Source organism: Aspergillus costaricaensis (assembly GCF_003184835.1).
Source record: "Aspergillus costaricaensis CBS 115574 unplaced genomic scaffold BO79scaffold_58, whole genome shotgun sequence".
NCBI classification, from domain to species: Eukaryota; Fungi; Ascomycota; class Eurotiomycetes; order Eurotiales; family Aspergillaceae; genus Aspergillus; species Aspergillus costaricensis.
The window spans coordinates 75465-92401 of NW_020291858.1; the positions used below are offsets into that span (position 1 = coordinate 75465).

The 16937-nt window shown below is 50.8% G+C and overlaps 7 protein-coding genes across 7 annotated transcripts; 5 read left to right on the forward strand and 2 right to left on the reverse strand.

Moving 5' to 3' along the window:
- The first annotated feature begins 1155 nt into the window (after positions 1 to 1155).
- On the forward strand, positions 1156 to 4799 carry BO79DRAFT_183260 (phosphatidylethanolamine N-methyltransferase). The gene is made up of 4 exons (XM_025680265.1): positions 1156 to 1581; positions 1710 to 4278; positions 4348 to 4438; positions 4515 to 4799. The coding sequence occupies exons 1-4, from the start codon at positions 1401 to 1403 to the stop codon at positions 4581 to 4583; spliced, it is 2910 nt and encodes a 969-aa protein (XP_025534174.1). The 5' UTR covers positions 1156 to 1400; the 3' UTR covers positions 4584 to 4799.
- A 1486-nt stretch (positions 4800 to 6285) lies between these two features.
- Positions 6286 to 7440, forward strand: BO79DRAFT_204986 (3' exoribonuclease family protein). Its single transcript, XM_025681823.1, has 2 exons — positions 6286 to 6490; positions 6549 to 7440. Exons 1-2 carry the CDS (start codon positions 6352 to 6354, stop codon positions 7382 to 7384), a joined length of 975 nt encoding a protein of 324 aa, XP_025534175.1. The 5' UTR covers positions 6286 to 6351; the 3' UTR covers positions 7385 to 7440.
- A 96-nt stretch (positions 7441 to 7536) lies between these two features.
- BO79DRAFT_278051 (uncharacterized protein) lies at positions 7537 to 8438 on the forward strand. Its single transcript, XM_025687856.1, has 2 exons — positions 7537 to 7883; positions 7941 to 8438. Exons 1-2 carry the CDS (start codon positions 7812 to 7814, stop codon positions 8364 to 8366), a joined length of 498 nt encoding a protein of 165 aa, XP_025534176.1. The 5' UTR covers positions 7537 to 7811; the 3' UTR covers positions 8367 to 8438.
- Positions 8439 to 10340: 1902 nt separating this feature from the next.
- Positions 10341 to 11692, reverse strand: BO79DRAFT_241264 (uncharacterized protein; the record flags this gene model as incomplete). Its single annotated transcript, XM_025685099.1, has 6 exons — positions 11219 to 11692; positions 11045 to 11143; positions 10943 to 10992; positions 10820 to 10873; positions 10452 to 10526; positions 10341 to 10406 (listed from the first exon to the last, which is right to left on the reverse strand). Exons 1-6 carry the CDS (start codon positions 11454 to 11456, stop codon positions 10341 to 10343), a joined length of 582 nt encoding a protein of 193 aa, XP_025534177.1. The 5' UTR covers positions 11457 to 11692.
- On the forward strand, positions 11604 to 13903 carry BO79DRAFT_69092 (uncharacterized protein). Its single transcript, XM_025689616.1, has one exon. It carries the CDS (start codon positions 11752 to 11754, stop codon positions 13801 to 13803), a length of 2052 nt encoding a protein of 683 aa, XP_025534178.1. The 5' UTR covers positions 11604 to 11751; the 3' UTR covers positions 13804 to 13903.
- BO79DRAFT_69091 (uncharacterized protein) lies at positions 13904 to 14385 on the forward strand. The gene has a single exon (XM_025689615.1). It carries the CDS (start codon positions 14005 to 14007, stop codon positions 14308 to 14310), a length of 306 nt encoding a protein of 101 aa, XP_025534179.1. The 5' UTR covers positions 13904 to 14004; the 3' UTR covers positions 14311 to 14385.
- Positions 14386 to 14408: 23 nt separating this feature from the next.
- Positions 14409 to 16823, reverse strand: BO79DRAFT_248901 (proline--tRNA ligase). Its single transcript, XM_025685749.1, has 4 exons — positions 16399 to 16823; positions 16173 to 16342; positions 14843 to 16104; positions 14409 to 14776 (listed from the first exon to the last, which is right to left on the reverse strand). Exons 1-4 carry the CDS (start codon positions 16768 to 16770, stop codon positions 14766 to 14768), a joined length of 1815 nt encoding a protein of 604 aa, XP_025534180.1. The 5' UTR covers positions 16771 to 16823; the 3' UTR covers positions 14409 to 14765.
- Positions 16824 to 16937: the final 114 nt, after the last annotated feature.

Genomic DNA, 16937 nt, shown 5'->3' on the forward strand with positions numbered 1-16937 from the left:
CATTGTCAGAACTTTAACGAGGTTCAACAATGCCCACAACCCGGTTGCGCAATGATATAATATTATCCCTATTGATCCAGGACCAGGTTCTCACATATGGGTAAGAGCATCCCCAAAATTACATTGCCCACATGAAGCATGCATAGTTGGGTAGGACAGTATAAAAATACACCCGCAATACTAGTATTCTGCTACAAAGCGGGTAACTTTCTATGCGAGCCAGAAATGTCACCATATGTGCGTTGAAAGGAAGATTAACACCTCGCGTAGTCCCGTCAATCAGTTTCTATCCTGGGATAGTCAGAAGACGGCAGTACTGCACGACTTTTCTAAAGATGAGGGGAAGAGATGCATCTCTCGTGGGAGCCAATGTCGTTCGGAATGAGTGCGTTGGCCATAGGGAGTGCTCATTGTCCGCATGCGCCACCAGGTACAGATTTAGTTGCATCGACCTTGGTTTCAATCAAGGTACACACCATCCTGGGTATTCATGATATTCTATTGATGGAAAGAATCAATTGATTCAATATCCAATGGGTCCGTGATCAATGAGCAGGCGCAGTTGCCGCCATTAGAAATCTATGTCCAATATCAAAGTGTGCATGAGATGGTCCGGAATGTCTGGAGCGAGGGAGGGGAGCTGCTTCCCGAAAGCCAGTTTCTAGGATGTGGCTGCATCATTAACGGGCCAGCAGCCAGCAGGTGCAGACTGGAATGATGCGGTGGTCCGCATATGTTTGTGATCGACGATATCTGGTGTGAGAGAGAGGTTTACTACCCTTTATTCCGAATCGTGAACCAAGGACCAGAATCTGGTAGTGCGCAGCGATCCAATTTGCGGTGGGTAAAAGTGGGCAGGCCGTCGGGACCCTGGGATGTTGAGATCCATTACTTCTCTTCCATTCCAGCCCATTCTTCCCAAGAAAGCGTGCCGGGCAAGCGTCATAACTGGCGTCAGTAGGACTGCTTGTGAGTTCGGGTCTTTCCCCAGGCAGTGCACGGGGGCCCACACTTAAGCAGTGCTAACCGACAAAAGTGGGCACTTGGGGAGGAGATGTCGCTGCTGTCTCATATTGCTCGCTAGTCCTAACCCCAACGCTTTGCCAGAATAAATACGTGGACAGACCTCTGGCTTTCCCCTTTGCTGGTTACACTCAACCATTAAGCATTTAGACCTTGGTTGTGTGCTGTTTACGCTTCACCTCTTGGACACCATTCCCAGCGACTCTCGAGGGATTCCCCAATGCGGCTTGGTGACTCAGAATTGAGAAGCACGGACCAATCATAGTTACCCTGACGCTTTAAATACGGCCTGCCCCCAGCACCTCTGTCACATGCTTTTCTCTCGACTGTGCGCTTTTTTTCATTCCTTACCCTTAACCACTTCTCGGTAAACAATCATGGATCGAGGCCTCTCAACAGGCACTCATATCGGGGATGATGGACTTCGCGAGAGGTTTCAGGCCTCTCAGTCCGACTCATCCCTGGGCGCTGGTGCACTCACTGCTGCCGGTGAGGTCGAAGCCAAGGATGGTACAAGCCAGAATAAGAAAACTTTTGGCAGGACCCCTGATGGTACAGGTAGGCATTCCATTGAGTTATGTGTTTGAGCCTGGTTGGACTCAGAGATTCTGTAATCATAAAATGATGGCGGACTTCTACGTTATAGTGGCGGAAGTTGGCGGCTAATTTACCTCATTGCTTCTTAGTGTTCACGGTGCCCCAAACCCACGACATGGTCTCTCAACTCCTGTCGCCTTCGGAACCTAAGAATTTGTCCGATGTGATAGTTCTGGCTATACTGGGTGCACACATCCTTCTATTGTGGTGGCTCCCGGACTTTGCCAAAATACCTGTGTTTGCGGTCATCTACCTCTTCTGGCGTGCAGCTTACAATGCCGGAATAGGATGGCTTTTGCATAACCAGTCCCACCACAAGACCCTTGTGCGCTGGGCAGAAAAAACAAAGATCTTTGTGAACCCCTCTACTAACCAGAATCCGCACCCTAACGTGTATAACTTGCTCAAGCGGGAATTGGAGACTAAGATCCCTACAGACTATTCCTTTGAAGAAGCTCCGATTGAGTACAACACTTGGCTTGTCTTTAGACGCTTGGTGGACTTGATCTTGATGTGCGACTTCACGTCATATTGTCTCTTTGCTATAGCATGTAGCCACCATCCTGTGGGTGAGAGCATGTTGATGACAGTCTCGCGTTGGTCGGCCGGCATTGTGCTCGTCCTGTTCAACCTTTGGGTCAAACTAGACGCACACCGCGTGGTTAAAGACTATGCTTGGTACTGGGGAGACTTCTTCTACCTCATCGACCAAGAGTTGACGTTCGATGGCGTCTTCGAAATGGCCCCTCACCCCATGTATTCGGTCGGATACGCCGGGTACTACGGTATCTCATTGATGGCGGCCAGCTACAAAGTACTTTTCATCTCCATAATCGCCCATGCAGCTCAATTCGCCTTTTTGGTGTTTGTCGAAAACCCGCACATCGACAAGACGTACAACCCTCCTCCACCGCGGAAGCGTATGACCGAACAAGACTCTGTATCTACATCATCTCAGGCCACTGAGCCTTCCGTTGCCTCAGCGTCAACCGATGAGCCACTGCCCCAAGCGACAACATCCCCAAGCGGCCCACCTCCTTCAGTTCACAATCTCCTGGGTTTCAACAACTTGGATCTGTATCGGATAACGGATACATCATCAATCCTGATCCAGCTACTCGTATTTGCACTGACCGTTCTGACGCCCTCAACGCCCCGATACCAATTTCTCTTCGTGGCCAATGCCGCGGTATGGAGACTGGTGTTTTCGGTGGGCATCGGATACCTTTTGACCGAGCAATCCGACTGTAAAGCGTGGACCCGTCATTTTCTTAAGTATGGTGAATCACCTAATGAGGCCTGGAACCAGTGGAAAGGCACTTATCATCTGAGTATGATTATGTGCTATGCTAGTTTCATTGCTGCCGTATGGAAAATGTACACGCTGCCCGCTGACTGGGGCTACGGTCTGGTCTTGCTCCGTCATGTTCTGGGCGCCGGGCTCATTAGCTTGCAAATCTGGACCTCTGCCAGCATCTACGAGTCTCTCGGGGAGTTTGGCTGGTTCTATGGGGACTTTTTCTTCGAAGGGGCCCATAAGTTAACGTATAACGGTATTTATCGCTTCCTGAACAATCCTGAACGGGTGCTCGGTCTGGCCGGCGTCTGGGGCGCTGTCTTGATCACAAGTAGTGGCGCGATTACATTCCTGGCCCTCTTGAGCCACATTCTAAGTATGGCTTTCATCCAATTCGTGGAGCGCCCGCACATGCAGAAGCTGTATGGCCGAAGCCTGCGACAGGATGCGGGGCTGGTCAAGAGCCTGAAGCGGACCCTGCCCCCCACTCTTCGTCAGCTTCATGGAAGCGTGGACAAGATCTTCGATGATTCCTTCGAGTTTATCGAGGATCTGATCGACACCGCTCGCCCTAAACTAGCTGCCGGCGTCAATACTTTCGTCAAGGACACTACTGCGCTATTCCAGACATATCCCGCACGTGTGACCATCTCCCGCATTGATGAGGACCTCGCTGGCTTGGACTCCCGGGACTATGCCCTGGAAGTCGAAGGCACGGATTCATCCTCTCTCGAGGAGTGCGATAAGAGTACTGGTAGAGAAGGTGCCAATGCTCGCGTGCCCCTCGACAGACGAGGCGACTTGAAGAACCTGGTCTTCGAATACGGCTCCCCGATCAAAGTCAAATGGACCGCTCCTCTGAATCACGGCAAGAAGGACTGGATCAGCTTGTACCGAGTCACGGACAATACCTCGCGTGAAGTCTCTCGCGTCTCTTCTCAAGGAAGATGGGTCGCCACAAACGAGGGTTTCTACGACAACCTCACCTGCGAGAAGGGCATCGTAACTAGCGACATTGTCACCCAAAACAGTGAGCATCGCGACGTCGCCACCGGCGAAGTCATCTTCTCAGGCGACAAACTCTTCTGGACTCAAGGTGTCTTCGAGTTCCGTTATCACCACAATGGCAAACACAATGTCATGGCGATCTCTCGACCCTTCGAGATCCGCATCCGGCGCTTCGATGAAGAGTCCTTCGAAGATAACCAGGCGTCCGTTGAAAAGAGCCTCCTCCCTGTTGTCCGCAACTGCTTCGACCGAGACCCGGAAATTGCTCCCGAAACTGTGGAAGAGCAGTTTGGTAGCCTTGTAGAGCGTGACGGCAAGTTCGCTAAGAGAGTCGTCTTTGCTGTACATCAGATGTGAGTCCTCTTACAACATTGCTGGCTTTCGTGGTCGAATGCTTGTATGCTAATCTATATATTACCTAGGTTCGGTATCGAATTCGCCCCTGAAGTAGTCCGAGCTGATGGGACTGTTCGGAACCTCGCGTGGAGGATCTGTAATGCGAAGCGGGTCTTGGTGAGTATTTGTCCTTCCACAAACCAGTCCTTTTTCGTTTCTTCAATACAGGGCTAATAGGTCATGTTTATAATAGGCTCCTTATAGCATGACCAGAGATGGTGCTACAACGCCCACTGAGGCGCATGAGAAGGATGAGGAGTGAGGAGAATTATTAGTGACTCGCGGGTTGATGAATAGTACGCTGTTGCGACCTTGCCTACTTATTTATCCCAATTTCTCTGCTGCGGATCGAGACTCCGTCGGCAGATGTATTACAGGAGTGTGAGACTAGTTGTGTAGTTGCATGGGTGCTGCAGAAAGTCTGAGATGGGATTACAAATGATAAACAAGTGTAAATAAAACTTCACCATACACATGGCCGTTCCACTTCACTATTACTTTTACTTTGGCTTTACGGGTACTAAATTTGTAGGTGGAGTGATTATATGGAAGACAAGTATTGGTATCAAGATGAGAAGATATCATTGTTTTTACTAGCTATAATAAGGCGGACAAGACGAGAGAAAGTCTGCAGGCAGACGAGAAAGTCAGCTCACGATCCACTCAAGAATGTGGTTCTGAGATATAGGGCATGGACTCTATTCCAAGAAGAATAGAGTATATGGAAGGATCAGCCAAGCCGGGTAATTCATCCCTTCCCCTGCCAGTTCCGATCCCCCGTCAAGCCGTCCAAAACGAACGACGAGGCGGGAAAAAGGCCCTGACACAAGTCAGGCACAACAAACATACCAACGCCGACAATGCGGACAACAACGATATAGCCTACCTCTCCAGGACTCCACAACCTTCCTCCCTTGAACGCCTGCACATCTTCCCGAGGGAAGATAGCGAGCGTAAGGTCCAGTATAAGGGAGATGGAAAAGTAGATCGTTGAAGTCATATGCATGACATTGTTGGATGATGCAGGCCCGAGGGGCGGTTCTCCAAGAAGGAGATCATTGAATGGATTGACTTGTTGTCATCATCGACGTGTGGGTTTGTTGTGTTTATGGTTTGTGTGTAATCGAAAGTTATAAGCATACCTCTTCTGATGAGTCCAGGATTATGTAGCTCGGCGTGTGCCAATGGCACTTATGATTTTACAATTCCCTAGAGAAGTCTTGAGAGCTGTCAGTAAGATTGTTGACTGAAAGCAATGAGTGGAACAAGTAGTGATGTTTGTCCAAATGGATCAGGAGTTTTTGGTAAGGTATTTTGTTTTCTTCAAGGTTTTTGCAGAAGCAGAACTGAAAAAAATGTTTCTCATCATTGGATGATGGTCCAGGGTTGAGGCCTGGAGGGGTGTGGGAGGGGAAAAGAGGGTGGCATACCAATTAGTTTACAATGGACGGATTTGAGGTGATATAGCTGTAGCTAATGTCCTATAATCTTGAAGCAATGTCAGCAAAGCTACTCAACCAGACATGGAAGAGAAAACACGAGGCAATTGTAGTGCATAATCAGATGGTGATGCATGTTTGTTCAAGGCCCATTTGTTTGTCGCCAGAACTGAAAGATTTTTGGATCTTGTTCATCAAGCAAGGATAGGAAGGAAGTGAAGAAGTGGGCAAGACTCACATTATATCAGTTAGTAACAAGTTGCCAATGAAGGCAAACTTGAAATAATTGAAGTCTCAACATAAAAGACTTGCTGCTTTTCGCAAACAATCAAGCTTGTGTGGTGCGGGAGAAGAAGAGAAAGGAAAAGCGCGAGTCGAAGCGAAGAAAAGGAAAAATGGACGAGGAAAAAGAAAGCGCCGAATTCCGCGCTGCCCGCCTTGCAAACCATGCAAACATCCCTCAAAATTGTAGATGACCGCTTCTGGACATCGACAGCAGCTCTTCTTGGCCATCCAAGTTTCTGACTCAAATCTTTGTCTCGCTTCCTCAATCGCTTGTCGCGCTGGTACGAGGATGCCAAGTCATGTGTAATGACTGACAGACGAAGAATCAATGGGCCGCCTAGCGGCACGAGGCCGGCCGTTTTCGCCTCATCTCTCAAGTCCGCTTCTAGCATTTCTACCGGCAGACCACGACGTCAAAGGCAGCCGGATGAGCTTCGCAAGATCTGTAAGGGCAACTACGATTCTTGTTGGATGATACTATGGCTAATGTACTTTTGTTCTAGTCCTGAAGACAGGTCTCATCCCTTCGGCATCTGGTTCCTCCTATCTTGAATTCGAACCCTCCGCATCACTTGCTGCTGCACGCTCAAACCCCCAATCCCTGATTCCTCCTTCCTCGGCATTGAAGCTTGCCTGCACAGTTCATGGCCCTAAGCCCCTGCCGCGCTCGGCTAGCTTTTCGCCCAACGTCGTCCTTACGACACACGTGAAGTATGCGCCGTTTGCTGCCCGCCAAAGAAAAGGGCATATCCGCGATGCTAGCGAACGGGACCTGGGCGTGCACCTAGAGACGGCACTTAGGGGGGTTATCGTTGCTGAGCGCTGGCCCAAGAGTGGCCTCGATATCACAATTACCATCCTGGAAGCAGAAGATGATCGCTGGTGGGGCGATGCACCGGACTCGCATGATGCTCCTTGGGGAATGATGAATGTGTTGGCTGGTTGCATTACCGCTGCGTCTGCGGCAATCGCTGATGCTCGAATTGACTGCCTTGATCTTGTAGCTGGTGGTGTGGCTGCCATCGTCTCCGACGAGTCAGCAGAGGGTGAAACATCCACTCCTAAGCTGATGCTCGATACGGACCCAGCTGAGCACAAGTCTATTTTGTCTGCCTGTGTCGTCGCCTACATGCCCTCTAGGGATGAAATTACGGAATTATGGCTCAAGGGCGATCATTCTAAGGCATCATTAGGCACTACTGATCAGAGTCTGAACCATGAATCTCTCATTGATGGGGCAGTGAATGCAGCTCGGGGTGCCCACACAGTGCTTGCAGAAGCTGTGAAGGAGTCTGCAGAGAGGTTTGCTGGTTTATCCGCTGGGGCAAACACGGCATAATTGTGAACCTGATTTGTGCACATGTGGCGTTGTTCAATATCATATATCCTTCACATTTTAGCACCTAATACAATGCGCTCCCACTATGCCTCCCTTTCCACCAACCTCTTATAACTTCGTATTTCCTCGTGCTGTGCGGTTCTATCTGCGAACTGCCATCCATGGCTATTCCGCGGCGACGATGTCATTGCTTGGTGAATCAGTTAACAAGGGAATCACGTCTCTTCATCTCTTCATCTTGTGGTCTTCTACATCTTCTATAAATTCTGCCTCCTTTCCCTCTCTTCTCTCTCTCTCTCAACCACCTTCTTCTACAGCCCTCCCAACCGGACCAAACAAGGTGTTCGTCAAGTCAAGTCATATCACCTTGTCTCTCTACACAACACCCTGATACCTCATCCTCAACTGCTCTTCATCCACCGTAAAAATGACTAAGCCTAATCCCAACGACACCATCGTGTTCCTATACATGTGCCTCCTGTATTCTGACTTCAGAGTTGTAAGTCTCCCTTCCACTTGGTGCTCATCTTCCCTCACATACTAACATGCCCACCAGGTCGACTGGAAGGCTCTCAGCGAGGCCACCAACCTCAACAATGGGGCCGCGCGCATGCGTTACCACCGTCTGAAGAAGAACCTTGATGCCGTCATCAAGGATGGCAAATATGATCTCAGCATCGGTTCCGCCACCACCCCGACCAAGAAGCATGGTTTGGATATGATCACTGCTACCGACAAAGAAAGCAGTGTTGAGCCTACCAGCCCCACCATCGAACACTCTACTGGAGTCGTCAGCATCGCCAGTCTCCTTAACCCGGCATCCCCCAAGCGCAAGATGGCGGATGAGGTTGATGATGACTCCGAAGCCTCGACCATCATCGATAACAGCTTCCGCTTCATGCCCATCTACGCTCCTGTTACGCGTTCCCCCAGCTCTCAGGGTCTGATGCCGGCCGCGAAGAAGGCTAAGAAGGAGGAGTGAGGAATCGGTGTTCATTGCTTGCTTGCTCACCACATGGGAGCTCAGAGAGTCGGTTTTGAATTTTAGTTTGCGGAGATGTGACCGGCTTCTTTTTTCGTTTTTCTGTTTCTTGTTTTTTTCCTTGCTTGGGGAGTTAGTAGGTTAACTGAATCTGGACGGAAATCGGGCGTTTGGGCGTTTGTATATATTATATCTCGGGCCTTTCTCGGTTATTGCTGAGATGGGACTGGTTTCCAAGTGCCCTTGGTTGAATGAAGGATTTCTCGTCATATGTCGGTTTTCTAATTCTAAACGGGGAGCGTAGGCCACGATCGTGGTAAGCTAAGAGGCATTACTAGTACGTGCCATTGTCTGAGGGCCTTCGAGTTTGTGTTGTTAGGACTACTGTCTTTCACACCAAAAAAAATCCTCCACAGTATGATCGTGATATCTAGAAGTTGCTATAGTTGTCCTGCAACATGAGTTGAATGAAAACCGGCAGTATGGTATAGTATATTCCTTAGCAATCACCGTGCTGTGGGCAATTGTCAGAGAGAAATTACTTAAGATAGCTAGTTATATTGATATCATCATATTAGTAAGTAATTAGTAGTTAGTAAAGAAAGTGTGCCGTTCGGGTTCGTAGTATTTCGAGTTCTCCACTGGACTGTGTGTATGCAGAGCGGAGGCCAGATATAGTAAGCTTAGTTATAGGCATGCACAGCATGGATTCCAACTACGTACTACCTAGCTTGAAGGAAGACTATATAATGCATGAAATAGTACGCCACATGCAGATTAACGCAATCTCACAATGCAATTTACAATGCTGATTGTCTTCCCCCCACAACCTTGAAGCACGTACATATAACAGAGCATTCTATGATCATACGATCTTGTGGTTATGCTTTGGTACAAACCACACAATCACCGCCACCAGGAACAGGGCCCTTGTACTAAATTAGTCGATCGATTGAGGGGCAGAAGTGAAGCGTGGATGATAATCAATCCCAGTGCGTTAGCGTCCATCAATCACATTTGTGTGATCGGAGCCGACAACTCTAGTAGGTTAGTGGTCCGGTTTAAGCATCATTTAGGCGCAATTGTAAGGGCCACTTTTTTTTTTTTTTGTTGTTTTTTTGTTCTCGATATTAGGTACGGTCTAGATAGGTTGGATTTTCTTGCGCGTCTGCCCCCGTCTAGTCTAGTTGGAATCATATCTCCGTTTGGAACTAATCTAAGGCTGAGTGGAGCTGTCGGAGGTAAAAGATGAGTTATGGATATGCAGGGCATGCAGTAGATGAGATTTGAGAGGTGTGAGTACATGTGTAGGGGAGACTGACAATGTCGATTATGGATACCTTGTTTATTACTATGCGGGTATACTTTCATATCCCAGCTCCGAGAAGAAGGAGTACATGGATGACTATATGGTCCATGGATCAGTTTTTCCACTATTGAACGAGGTTTCAGTTCAGTTCACGATAGCCATAAGAATTGGATACTTCTGAATCTCCTCCGTAGACATATAACTAAGCATAAAAGTTCATCGGGAAGCAGTTGGCAGCATCAACTCCCGGCCGCCGGGGATAATTCCCAGCGAGGAAAGGTCTCATCCGGCGTGTGTCACCCGTGATTGGCTCCAGTCCCCTGACCTGTTTTTGCGGCGTTTGTCTTGTTCGGCCTTGGAATGGTCTCTCTTCCTTGTCAACACTCACTCATGTTCTCCATCTCCAAGAGTCTCCATCCTATCCTATCCCACCCAGTCTCCAGTCTTTTCCGCCATGATCGCATCTTTTGATTTCCCAAGCAAGCATGGAGCTATCGCGCTTCGGCGTTTCAGCCCCTGAGATGCGCGATCTTGCTCCATTCCCCTCAATCTAAGAGGATGGTTCCATCTCCGATGCATGGTTCATAGTCATTTAAACTTCCCAGCTTGCTCGTGGTGAGCCCCCTGCGGCTTCCACTTTCCTCCAGCGATAAACAAAAAATCAATCAAAAGAGGGGCATGTGTGACGAGAACACCGAGAGTGGAACAGCTAATTTTAAAAAAAAATGTTCCTGTCACAAAAGCAAAAATAGGGATCCAACGTCGTCGTGTCAAACGGCACTGTCACATTCCTCCGTTAGTGCTGGACTTCCAATAGCGGCCCAGGGTCGGGCATCTAACATGACCTGCCCCTGTCAATCGATACGGTGAATGGGGCGGGCTTTACCATAGTACACGCCCGGGATATGCTGATGCTCGGCTCGAACGAGGCCTTCCCGCTTAGTGACCGGGTCGTGGTTCGCTGTCGGTGGACGATCAACTACCCGATAGGTGCAAGGGCACGTTCATCCTCTCCGCGCTAATTTCATAGGTGTTCGTGTGCTCCATTCCGCGCGAATACTCGGCTTCTGACTGGTGCACGCAGTCGGTTGGTCCATGGCCCTAAGCCGTCAACTCCTCGTCCCATGAACTCTGTAGTCTGTACCTCCTCGACCCCGACCCACTCTGCTGTCGGCCGGCCTATGGTTACCGTATGTGCCTGGTAAATAACGTCAGGTCTGGATCTTTTGCTAATATTGGCATGATGGCGGTACTAGCTCGACCGCACGTCGTGCAGATCCAATTTCGACGCCCTCGCTGTCAGGTGGACTCGGGATTCTAGGTTTATGCATAGTGGGTATGAGGACGTTAGGGTTTTGCTCTGCTGCACGTTCTACACAGTCGCCAGTCAGCACAGCTGCTTCGATTGTGTGCTGGGCACTGGCCGCTGGGATTCCACAATGGCCACGAGGAGGGGGGTCCCTGTAATCTGTATAAGCACTTCAGACCGCGCCATTCGACTAGGGCAAATAACTATCGCAGAGCCATGGTCTTCGAGCGTGACCGGCGCAATGCGCTTCTAGCTTGCAATTTCTTTTCACTGGTCCCCTCCCGTCCGCCGGCTCAGCCCCATCTTGTCTTGATGGATTACGGAGACCTGGACCACTTCTACCCCTGATACAGGCACGAACAATTATCGGATCTGCGAACCGGGCAGCTATCCCACGTAGACGATCCATTCTTTGTTCATCGATGCTGCTTTTCTCTTCTCTCAGCGTCCTCGCTCTCCCTCTCCCCGTCATTCTTCCTTCTCATCACTCCTTCATCCTCTCGAGTACGGAGTGCTCTTGCGTTCAGCGACTTCGTTATGAGTTAGACGTTATCATGACAGCAGCTCTAGATTACATTCCTTTCCTCCATTCATCTTCCCCGATCTGATCGTCATCGCCATCCCTCGAGAAGCTCGTATTCTAACATCCGAAAGTCTTGTCGCATTGTTACCATAAACATATCTCCGCACGCACTTGAGCGTTGCCACACACATCACAGCCATACCAAATCTATCCATATGGTTTAGCTGCAGCTGGTGACACCATTATGGTTGCCTTCAAGCGATTCTTCCATGCGGAGAAATCTTCGCCGGCAAATTTGGACGGCCAAGAAGCTCGGGCAGGCAGTGTAGGAGGCGATGATCACGGCTTGCCCAACATGAAGACATCTCGGCGCATGGCCGCGGGAGCTCATGACCAGACGCCTGCAGAGCAGTGTGAAGTAACGCACACTCAGCTACAGTCAAGGCCCCTATCCTCTCGTTCGCATGCGCCTCCATCTCGGGCATCAACTCGCCCTCCGGGGAAGGTCACCCGGCACGTTGATCTGCTTGATGCTTTGTTCTCCTCGCACCGGTATCATATCCAAAGCAGCAGCACCTTGTCGCCGATCACACCATACAATGAAGACATAGCCGAACGGAACATGGCTCCCTTCTTAAGAGGACTGGCGCTCAAAAACGCCTACTCGCATCCGGTCTCAAGTCTCTATCAGGAAGACGTAGCAGACCGGAATATCTCGAGTAGAGGCAGCAGTCGCTCCATTCCCCGCAGTACTAGCTCGCGCTCTCAAGCTACACCACCTCGTTCCCGGCAGGGCTCACAGAGGTATGTGGAAAATACTAGGGATCGTCCGCAGTCACGGGGGAAAAACACGCGGTTGGCGCGGTCAACCTCTCCGGAGAGTTCGGTCTCTGTACCTCAATTGCGTACTGAGGAGCGCCCTGGCTCCTCGAGGGAATGCGCCTTCCAGAGAAGCTCCCTGCGATCTCAGCGGTCTGCCCCTGACTTGCTGGCTGAACGGAACAATACGCCTAGGGAAGAATCAGTTTCGAGTTCAAATGGATACTTGGGCATCCCTCCTGCTCACAAACAAGGCGACAAGTGGAGCAATACGCCCCTACCTGATAGCCCAACACTACCACTATCTATTGGTAGTGACAGTACGAGCGAGACTGAATCCTTTCAGGATACACAGAGCACTCCAGCATCCCCTCGTCAAGGAAGCAAGAAGAACATCCGAGACCTTTCTATTAACACAAAGCTAGCAGCTCGAGGAAGTCCAACTGCGAAAATTGCACATCGGGCGATACAGCCGCCTACTCCCAGTGCTGTCGATCCCAAGCAAGCTCCTAGCATTGCGGAGGTTATGAACAGCCCTCTCCCTGTGGGAACACCAACATCCATCGCCTCCATGCCTCCGTCCAACGACAAAGTCATCGAGATTATGGACATGTTCAGGCAGGCTTTTGCTTCGACCCAAGAGGTCACACCACACCCTACCTTTGAGAGTCTCCAAGATGCTATTGTCAGGGAGATCAATTCTCACGAGGCCTTTCAGCGCATTTCCTTCCCCACTGAACCCTCACTCACTCCTTCGCCGTCTCAGGAATCCTTTGACAGGGCTCCTCATGTGCCATTGTGCCCCGCGCCTGGTTTGGAACGGAGCTCCTCTTCAAAGGAAGGACAATTCTCGAAACTCATCCGCAAAAGCTCCTTCAAAAAGCACAAGAGAACTCCTGAGCAGCGCAGAAGCATCTCCACGAGCGTTCCCGTGACGACTCTCCGGGCCACACAGACAACAAGTCGACGCAGGCACACTGATGCTCCTCTCCCCTCCCCAGGAGTTCTCGGCAACAGGGAGACGAAGCAGCAAAAGATGGAGAGCCCTCAGGAGGACATGACCTACATGGATCTACTTCAATCGTTCCGCCAACCTCCAAGCAACTCAGGCCGCACTGTATCCATGAGAACCAACTCGTCTCATGGCAACCTAACGAACATGAGCGGTGCCCCATCAGTCCTCCGCATGCGCGCACAAGCCTCCCCAGTTAGAATTAGCCAGATCAGCTACTCAGAAGACGACAGCGACGACGAAGAAATCATCCAACTACCCAGCGTTGGCGGGACACCGCACGTCTGCATCCAGGGTGTCGATCAGAACAACGTCACCTACATGGCTAGAAACACGACTCCGCGCAACGCCTACCGCCTCATGAACTGGCCGCGGAAATCAAGTCCCAATGCGTACAGCAAAAATGCCCTTTCCAGCGAGCGGATCCCTTCGAGAACTTCGTCCAGAAATGGACAGCAGTTCTAAGTCACCGCACTGGGTGCAGACTCGTTGACTGCTGCTTTCTTGCTAATGCTTCACTCTCTTGATACCCCATACCCCTCCCTCTTTGACAATGATACCCCTCGTCGTGTTCCCAAAAGAAAACAGCACCATCATGTCCACTCCCTTGAAAACCTATAATTGTTAATTCGCTCCTTCCCACCTTTCATCTGATATGATAGTCTCATGAAACACATGCAGACTAAACACTTTTCGATCCCTACAACCCCACGAGTGAACCTCAACACTCCGCCCACGCGCTCTCTCATCGTTTCTATACAAACCACAATCATTTCACTTTGCATACGGCATTCAGCTTTCATATCTTATTCGGTCACTTTCATCACTCATTCCTTATTCTCGGCATGGATTCCGCATATTTTCTTTAAACTGCATCTCTCATTATCAAGCGTCCTAGCGCTCACTCTTCTGTATCTTTCTCTGTCACATTCCCTTTCTCTTTCCGTTTATTATCAGCGACAGTTCAAATAGGCAGCCAGTCCTTGTCATCTATCAGCTGAAAAAAAGAAAATAATATAATACAATCATACTAAAAGAGGTTATATCAAAAACAAATTCTTTCAATTCAACTCGCTAGCTACTGAAACGACCTATATCTGACTCCCCCGATGGTAAACCGATGAAAGGTATCTCAAGGAATATCATATCTGCCCCACCCAACTCGCATCATCCATGCAATTGTATGCATCTAAACTCCTGAATTTCACTTGTTTCTTTTTTTTATTTGTTCTTTGTCTTTTCTGAAGGCGCTCGTGGATTTCTTTTAAGGGTCCCTATGTCGAACTCAATGTGAAACTGTATTGGCAGGAATGGAAAAGTCATAACAGTCATAGGAAGGAAGGAAGCTGGATGATAGAAAAAATTTTAGAGAAGAAAAAATAAATTGAAACATCCGGATCCAACACGGTAGTAGTAGTAGATTGCGTTTAGTACGAGCCTGTTGGGTTGGTAATGTTAGATATATTGTGGGTGAGCAAAGTAGGGAATCTGGACATGAACTTACGTCCGAACATGCACCACTTCTCGGCGAAGCGGGTGCAGTGGGGGTTGGTACACTTGGTCTCGCCGGGGACGATGCCCTCGGGCTGGTCGAAGGGAATGCAGAGAGACTTGGCACCCATGCTAGGAGCGCGGGCATCCTGGGGAACGCCAGAGTCCTCCTCGTGCTTGCGGGCACTCAGGTCCTTGATCTGGTCCTCACACTCCTCGGTCAAGCAGTGGGGGATCAGGCAGACGTTCTTGTCGTTCAGGGCGGGGGTGAAGTCATCCCAGTTGGTGATGATCTTGCGGTGGGAGCGGTACTCGGCGTCGGCGCGGTTGTACAGGTCCTTCTGGATGGTTTCCAGGAGAGCGGGCACGGCGGTAGACAGCTCGGAGATCTGGATGGGAGCCTTGCCGTCCTTTCCGGGGACGTCACGACGAGCAGCGGTGACGAAGCCGCCGGCAAGCTCGCCAGGACCGAACTCGAGACGCAGAGGGACACCGCGGAGTTCCCACTCGTTGAACTTCCAGCCGGGGGAGTAACCTTCTCTCAGATCGCTCTCGGCGCGGACGCCGGCGTCGCGGAGGGTGGAAACGAGGCGCTCAACCTCACCGTAGAGCTTCTTGCGCTCCTCATCGGTGGTCTTGGCGGTGATACCGACGGGGACGATGATGGTCTGGGTGTCAGCGACACGAGGAGGGAGGACGAGACCGCGGTTGTCACTGTGGATCATGACCATGACACCGAGGGTACGGGTGGACAGACCCCAGGAGTTCTGCCACACGTGGAGAGGAGCGGCCTTCTCCTTGTCGTCGCTCTTGGCGGAGGGGTCCTCGACGGTGATACCGAACATCTTACTGAAGTTCTGGCCCAGACCGTGGGAGGTACCACCCTGGATACCACGACCGGTGGCGGGGATGTAGCCCTCAACGGTGGTGGTGTAGAGACCACCGGCGAACTTCTCCTTCTCGGTCTTCTGACCCTTGACAACAGGAACGGCCAGAAGTTCCTCGTAGATACGAGCATAGAGGTCGAGGATTGTCATAACCTCCTCGTGAGCACCCTCCTTGGTCAGGTGGGCTGTGTGACCCTCCTGCCACAGGAACTCTCTGGTTCTGAGGAAAGGCTGGGGGTGCTTGAACTCCCAACGGACGACGGAGTTCCACTGGTTGAGCTTGAGGGGCAAGTCACGGTGACTTCTGATCCACTTGGCGTAGTAGGGGTACATGACAGTCTCAGACGTGGGACGGATAGCGATCTTCTTCTCCAGAGGGGTGGAACCACTGTAGCAGAGAGGGGGTTATCAGTGACTTGTCTATATGAGGGTGTGTCTAGAGATAAGGAAACATACGCGTGTGTCACCCAAGCGACCTCAGCAGCAAAGCCCTCGATGTGGTCCTTCTCCCTCTGCAGCACATCCTCAGACACGAAAAGAGGGAAAGAGCAGTTCTTGACGCCCATCTTCTTGATGTAAGTGTTGAACCACTGCTGGATCTCCTCCCAGATGAAGTAGGAAGCGGGCTGGCGCAAATCAGTACAGGTCGTCGACGAGTTCCCGGGCGAACATGACAACCCACCTTGAGAATGAAGCATCCGGAGACATCGTAGTAGTCAAGCATATCACCCTTGGTCAGGACCTGCTGGTACCAACCAGGGAAATCCTCCTCCTTGGCGACATCGATACCGATCAGAGCAGCGCCCTCGATCTTCTTCTTGGGAGCCTTGGCAGCGGGCTTCTTGGCCTCCTGCTTGCCAATTCCCTTGTTCGCGGCCTTCTCAGCCTTGTCGGCGGCCTGCTTGGCCAGCTTAGCAGCCTTCTTTGCGGCGTTCTTGGAGACCTCTCCCTGGGGAGCATCGGCATCGGCGGGGTTCTGGGTGCGATCAGGAAGGGTCTGGGCGGCGGGGGCCTCGACAGGGGCCGCGGCGTCAGCGGGGATTTGGCTTGCCATGTTGAGAGGGAGACAACGGTCGCGCAAACAGCAGAGGAGGACCGGATACGAAGGGAAGGCGAAGATAAGAGGAAGACCTGGGGCGGGAAGAGGGGTTGAGTCAAAGTGGGATGCATCTGCAAATCTTCACCGCCCGGGGCCGGCAGAACTTTTAGTGCAAACATTCG

Bases quoted from the DNA above. Each gene is read 5' to 3' on its own strand.
- BO79DRAFT_183260 (XM_025680265.1), top strand. From the start codon at position 1,401: ATGGATCGAGGCCTCTCAACAGGCACTCATATCGGGGATGATGGACTT. The intron at 1,582-1,709 runs GTAGGCATTCCA...ATTGCTTCTTAG, and splicing joins CAGGACCCCTGATGGTACAG to TGTTCACGGTGCCCCAAACC. The intron at 4,439-4,514 runs GTGAGTATTTGT...TGTTTATAATAG, and splicing joins GTAATGCGAAGCGGGTCTTG to GCTCCTTATAGCATGACCAG.
- BO79DRAFT_204986 (XM_025681823.1), top strand. From the start codon at position 6,352: ATGACTGACAGACGAAGAATCAATGGGCCGCCTAGCGGCACGAGGCCG. The intron at 6,491-6,548 runs GTAAGGGCAACT...CTTTTGTTCTAG, and splicing joins GGATGAGCTTCGCAAGATCT to TCCTGAAGACAGGTCTCATC.
- BO79DRAFT_278051 (XM_025687856.1), top strand. From the start codon at position 7,812: ATGACTAAGCCTAATCCCAACGACACCATCGTGTTCCTATACATGTGC. The intron at 7,884-7,940 runs GTAAGTCTCCCT...CATGCCCACCAG, and splicing joins TGTATTCTGACTTCAGAGTT to GTCGACTGGAAGGCTCTCAG.
- BO79DRAFT_69092 (XM_025689616.1), top strand. From the start codon at position 11,752: ATGGTTGCCTTCAAGCGATTCTTCCATGCGGAGAAATCTTCGCCGGCA.
- BO79DRAFT_69091 (XM_025689615.1), top strand. From the start codon at position 14,005: ATGAAACACATGCAGACTAAACACTTTTCGATCCCTACAACCCCACGA.
- BO79DRAFT_248901 (XM_025685749.1), bottom strand. From the start codon at position 16,770: ATGGCAAGCCAAATCCCCGCTGACGCCGCGGCCCCTGTCGAGGCCCCC. The intron at 16,343-16,398 runs GTGGGTTGTCAT...GATTTGCGCCAG, and splicing joins CCGGATGCTTCATTCTCAAG to CCCGCTTCCTACTTCATCTG. The intron at 16,105-16,172 runs GTATGTTTCCTT...TCTCTGCTACAG, and splicing joins GTCGCTTGGGTGACACACGC to TGGTTCCACCCCTCTGGAGA.